A 6,000-nucleotide genomic window follows, 5' to 3' on the forward strand; every position below is an offset into this window, starting at 1 on the left:
TGAATTATGATATCGATTCTTATTTGAAAAGACAGTTTAGTGCTTATTTGAAAAGACAGTTTAGTGCTTATGGCTAGCACGTGCCTGAAAACAAATTCACTATGTATTGGACTCAGAAGAGTTTATACAGTTAGCCCACCAGTAGACCAGCTATTCCCCCCTCCCCCGCCCCGCCCAACACTCACTCAGCCTTCCCCGGAGCGGTGTTTTGTTTACGTGGAAAATAAAATTGTCAAACTTCTACTGCCCGGCACCTTACACACGATGTTCACACTGGAGATGCCCCCCCCCCCCAAACACACACACACACGCGCGCGCGCACACACGCACACACACAAAATTAAGTACGCTACTAAATTTGCTTAAATCCCATGGGTGGCCGAGTGCACGTTAAACTCCATTTCTCCGTCTCTCTTTGGTCATGACAAGCTACTTCAACATTGTAATAATGGCGGGTCCATAATCGTTGTTTTAAACTCGACTTGTTCTTTACCTTTCAACTTTTCTAAAAAAAATTTGATGTCTTAGATGTCTTTGGTGCTGGATGTAAACCTGTGATCACAGAGATTCCAACTACCTACACTTGGGAGTCAAGCGCATGTTTTAGAACCCCCACCACCCCTTCCCCTTATCTTCGCATTGACCATCGATATTCCAAATCTATGTTAATACCACTGGTACATCTGTTACGAATAGTATAAATGCTAACTAAGTACATGTATTACTATTAGTATTTAAGGTTGAAATTGGGCTTTTCTGGTGTTACAAATACATATTATCGAAGGTCAATCGCCGTATAGTGTGCTATCATGCGGATCCTTTATGCATCTTCGGGGACTCGGTAGCATCGCTGAATATACAAACGTGATGGAGTTTTATCGTGGAATACTCGTCCCTAGCTGATTCCCGGATATTGTTAACCTGGCTGTTACATACTGATCATTGATAGTGTGTTAATGACTTTACCGTTAATTACTTTCGTGTTAATATCGTATATATTTTTAGCTATCTGATGACGTATAGTCACATAAATAACATAAATACGTCGTAACTCTTTATAGCGCGTGTGTCTGTTACTTATTTTGTTATGCCAACGATACGAGCGTTTCCTCTTGTCGAATACTAATGAACGCATCTCCGGAGTAAATATAGCCACACCCTTGACAACAACCTGACTGCATCTTTCTCGACAACTCAAAGTTTAAGGAGGTTCCTGGAAATTCACAAATTTATTCCAAAGAAAAGTTACAAAATTCTATTTTGATTAGAAATCACGAACTTTAAATTTGACAATTTATTGACGTTTTAGATGTCTGACAAAATGGCGTTACCTGGGCGACGTGCCAACGACGACAAAATCTGATTGGTTGGCGTGGCGATACGTCATACTGGTTGATTGACGTCGTTGATAATTATTGATACCCAAGACTTCTGGCGGATTAATAAATGGTATTTATATTGGGGAACATAAATCAAGCTGGCTTAATCTCAATATACGGAAATAGTAACCGTACACATTAGTGTTCGTAATCTATTTTAAAAAAGAATCCGAATCGGGAGTCTTAGTCGGTTTAAAACGTCTATAGTCAGGAAACAGGGGATCATCATGACTATTTCTGTATAGTCTGTTTGTTTTGCTGATTTTATTTCCGTCGTAATGACAGGTGTTGGCATCCGGTGATGATATCAAACTAGAAACATACAATTGATTGAGTTGTCTAGACGGTAATAAGGGGAGAGGGTTTGATTCTGAATGCTTTCACCTGTAACATTTCAGAGTATTATGTCCTGTTCCGGGGATAAAACACTGATATTTTGCTAGTATTGTTTACAGCGGTGGCTCGGCGAGTAGGTCGCTAGGTCACAAACCAGGAGATTCCGAGTTTCTTGAATAAATTTCTCGGTAATTTCAAGCCCAGTCTTCCCTCGTCAGCGGGGCAGCATGGATGGTTTGTAAACGGAAAGCTTTTAAGCGTAAAAGAATCAATGATTGTTCGTACAGGGTGTAGAGTAGACCGTTGCGCTGCTGTTAGAGCAAAATTTCATCCATTTAGCACGCTAGGCCTATATGGCGTATGTTCGTCTTCATTAACCCCTTTGGTATAGAAACCCCATTTTACTTCATAGGGAAGCCAGGGTGGCTCAGTGAGTAAGACTTTGGGCTCGGTAACCTCGAGGTTCTGTGTTCGATCCATCCCTTGTCAATGATGCGGGTCAGAGGGCTAGGCAACGTCTAGTCTTTCGGATGGTACAAAAAAACGAAGTCCCGTGTACACATTAGCGCGCACTTAAAAGATCCCTTGGCAGTTGGAATTCGATATAAGAGTAGGTCGTGGTCCGGGCACAATATTCCTCATAGCACACTGTATGGCGTATGTCCGGCTTCATTAGCCCAGTCGAAGTAGGACGTTAAATCCCATTTCATTTCATTTCATAAGATTACTACCACCCCCATACTTGCTAAACCCGTCTTCAAAGAAAGATTTAGATGTCTTAATTATAAAGATATTATTTATACTTTAATGTAATTAAATAATCGACTACAATTCTAAATAAATCTGTGAATTAGAGAATGACATTTAGAACAATAATTTAATGGCGAGAATAAGCCTTAAAAGCACTTTACGAAAACATGTTAATCCAATGACTGGAACTCCATTTATTTTTATTCCAGCTGAAGCAGCGAAGATATTTATGGCTCCCATGTTAGATAATCCACTAAGTTAATGTTGACGTAATAACATGTTTTTTTTTCTCGTTTCAGTTTTATGTTCTTGTGTGCCAGACTAGTCTTGTTAATGTGATCAACGTAGATCAAGCGGGGTTACTCATGGTGCGATTCGCGTCGTTTAATCCTATTCTCGATCCTTGGGTGTATATATTGTTTCGCCGTGAAATGGTCTGGAAAGTGATTAACCTTATTAAATGTATTTTAAGAATTGAACCCAAGCCAGTGGTTGTGGAAGGCGCCATGTTGAAACAGCTACAAGATGAAGAATACACGTGTTTGGATTTCTGTTGGCATTGTTTATCCGAACCCCCGCCTCAACGCGTTAATGCGCCATTTTCTCAGTCTAGAGCCAGTCAATTTAATCGTTCGCCTTCCTATATTCGTCGTATGAGTGATAGTATGTATGGAAATGGCTCGCTGGCTGTGAATCTATTGGTACAACCGTCACCTTCAGACGCCGCCATGTTAAAGGCGGTGACACAAAGTAAAATGTAAACTAAAAGAGCGTTGTTATCGTTTTTGCTTTGATGACCAAATGTGGACAGTCAGGGTTTATATTTTGGGAAGTGATCAACCAAATAAACGAAACGAAATAGTATCTTGGTGTTTGTGAAACCAAGAATGTAGTTCAATAGTTGACTTGAAGTTTGAAGTGAAATTGTGAAACTGTAGGATGTATGTGATCGACATACACTTCCAATTTAACCAATACGTGTATTTAAAGTGTATTTATTTAACATTTTGTGGAAGTTCATTGGACAAGAATGAAACTCATAATATAAGGGGGATCACTCTTGTTTTGCTCGTGTTCTTTTATTGACGAAATGCAACTATTGGCATAAACTAACTGTGATAAGTAAAGAACTACTTACTATGCCTGCCTTCTACATCTTTATAATTTTATCATTCCACGAAACAAATGTCTCACTATATTTTACATGTATTAAATATAAACACCAAAGAATTATCTCCCCTTTGTTTTAAATTCTTTTACTATACATAATTACATATTATCGAATATTTCTTAGTGATTCTGTTGGATTACGAATTTTTACAATAATATACATGTAGTAGGCTACAAGTGTTTGAAATATAATGAGACGCAATGAAAACGCACCACTTTGATAACTAACTGTAGATCTCGTTTGAGAGTACTGGTGATCACGGTGGCTAAGTGGGTAAGACGCTGGTTCGCTAGCCTGGAGGTCGGGTGTTCGATCCCTGCATTGGCCGAGAAAGTTCATCCAGATTTTCCCGCGTGGTTCCTCCTTGTCAGTTCGGATGGGACAAAAACCCGTGGCCCAGTGTACACATTGGCGTGCACGTAAAGATTCCTTGACAATTGGAATTCGATATAAGAGTAGGCCCTAGTGCCGCTGTCCGGGCAAAATTTCCCTTATAGCAGACTGTATGGCGTATGCCCGTCTCCACTAGCCCAGTGGGTAGGACGTTAAACCCCATTTCATTTCATTTCATTTCATTTAATTTGAGAGGCCCGGTGGGTGCAGAAAAGTAGGACGTTCAGCGCCATTTTCTTTCTCTTTTGAGAAATGAGAGATACACCATAATCTTGGAATTCTGCATGCAACACCAAATCACGACGATAAAGCGTGAGTATGATGTTTCACCATGGATCAGTGGTCAAACAATTGTCTCAAATGTAATTCGATAGAATGGGAATTCGAAAATAACGATTTTGTGGGGGGTATAAAATGTGGCATTTCAAAAGATAAGGACACCTGAACACCGAGATCGCAGTATCTGGTACTGCTGCTACAGAAGTCAAATCAGTGCTGCGTTTTCATTGCGTATCAGTATATATTATATATGAACGATCTGGCTTGCTGTGCCTTTAAAATAACGACAATAGAATGGCAAGTTTTATATCAAATATTGTGACCTATATAATATTACCTATACAAACATACGGGATCTTGTAAACCGCCTCAAAGTTAAATTGTTTCAATGGCATTTAGTAACTGAACTGGAATATACAGATCACAATTCTATGGCATACAATTACTGCTTATTACTGAGCGACGTTTTGACTAGGTTTCTCTATGTCATTATCAAGCATTGAGAAGCCTAGTCGAAACATCGCTCAATAATAAGCAGGAACGGTATTCCATAGAATTGTGACCAGTATATGCCACATAGTTAACCCCTCTATTCAAAGTATCTCAAATGTCTTTCCAATTTATGTCTCGTTGATTCGTGTTGTGAGAAGAAATACAGTATTGTACAAAAATTATTTAAACTATTTTGTTGTTTATATATCTCCATGTATTCATTTTTCAAGAATAAACCTCAAATATTGTATTTGTGTTGACATCGTAAACCCGCAATCGGATTAAAATACAGATCTATATTTCGTTTCGTTTTTTATATACTTTCGATGGCCTCTACTACATGAAGATCTGACCAATTGTTCATCCCCATTTCTCTCTGTGACCAGTTGTAGTGGAAGGTCGCGTCGGGTTATACGAGAGGTTTTTGACCCTATGACGTCAGACATTTTATTAACCAATCAGCGTTGATGTTTCTAGTGGGTTTAACGTCCTACTGTTCTGCTCCTAACCTGGGTTAATGAAGACAGTGTGCTATGAGGGGAATTTTGCCCGGGCAGCGGCGCTACGACCTACTCTTATATCGAATTCCAACTGCCAAGGGATCTTTTACGTGCACGCTAATATGTACACGGGACCTCGGTTTTTCGTCCCATACGAACGACTAGACAGCTGTCCTTGTCAGGCCCTCGATCCTGCATCACTGACAAGGGGAAACCACGCCGGAAAATCTGAATGAACTTTTTCGGCCAATGCAGGGATCAAACACCTGAACTTAGGGCGGACGAGGATGGAGATGGAACTTTTTTTGGGTGGTACTTTCTGTGTTGTTGCTATGTTGTTCGTTGGCGGAGAAGGAGGGATATGTTGGGGGAGTCAAGGACCGTCATGGACAACACATACCCTGGTTATGCCACTGGTTAAATATAACAACTGCTTCTCAGATCATCAAACCCTAGAATTTTTATTATATATGCAATAATAAACAAAGGTTCTTGCGTCTTAGAAATTCAACCATTTGAGTGTTTTGTCGAGACCACTATAAACCTTTATTTGCCCATTCGTTTCTTGATTAGTATGGCTAGACACCCCTCGGGACTAACATATGGTCCAATTTTATTTCAATAATGCGCTTGCGCGTAGGGGTTTTTAGTAGTGGGAGGAAATCTCTTTGATCTTTGGGGTATATTCTATGCCCGGAAT

At 39.8% G+C, this 6,000-nt stretch overlaps 1 protein-coding gene across 1 annotated transcript in view; it reads left to right on the forward strand.

The window, feature by feature from the left end:
• The window catches only part of LOC126819436 (prostaglandin E2 receptor EP4 subtype), a 34,631-nt gene extending 29,549 nt beyond the window's left edge, over positions 1–5,082 (forward strand). The window contains exon 2 of the mRNA XM_050547466.2: positions 2,765–5,082. Within this exon, the coding sequence (XP_050403423.1) occupies positions 2,765–3,226 (462 nt within the window). The 3' untranslated portion in view covers positions 3,227–5,082. The remainder of the gene's footprint in view (positions 1–2,764) is intronic.
• The last annotated feature ends 918 nt before the right edge of the window (positions 5,083–6,000 follow it).

The sequence above is a fragment of the Patella vulgata genome, chromosome 4 (genome assembly GCF_932274485.2).
Source record: "Patella vulgata chromosome 4, xgPatVulg1.2, whole genome shotgun sequence".
In the NCBI taxonomy this organism is placed as follows: Eukaryota; Metazoa; Mollusca; class Gastropoda; family Patellidae; genus Patella; species Patella vulgata.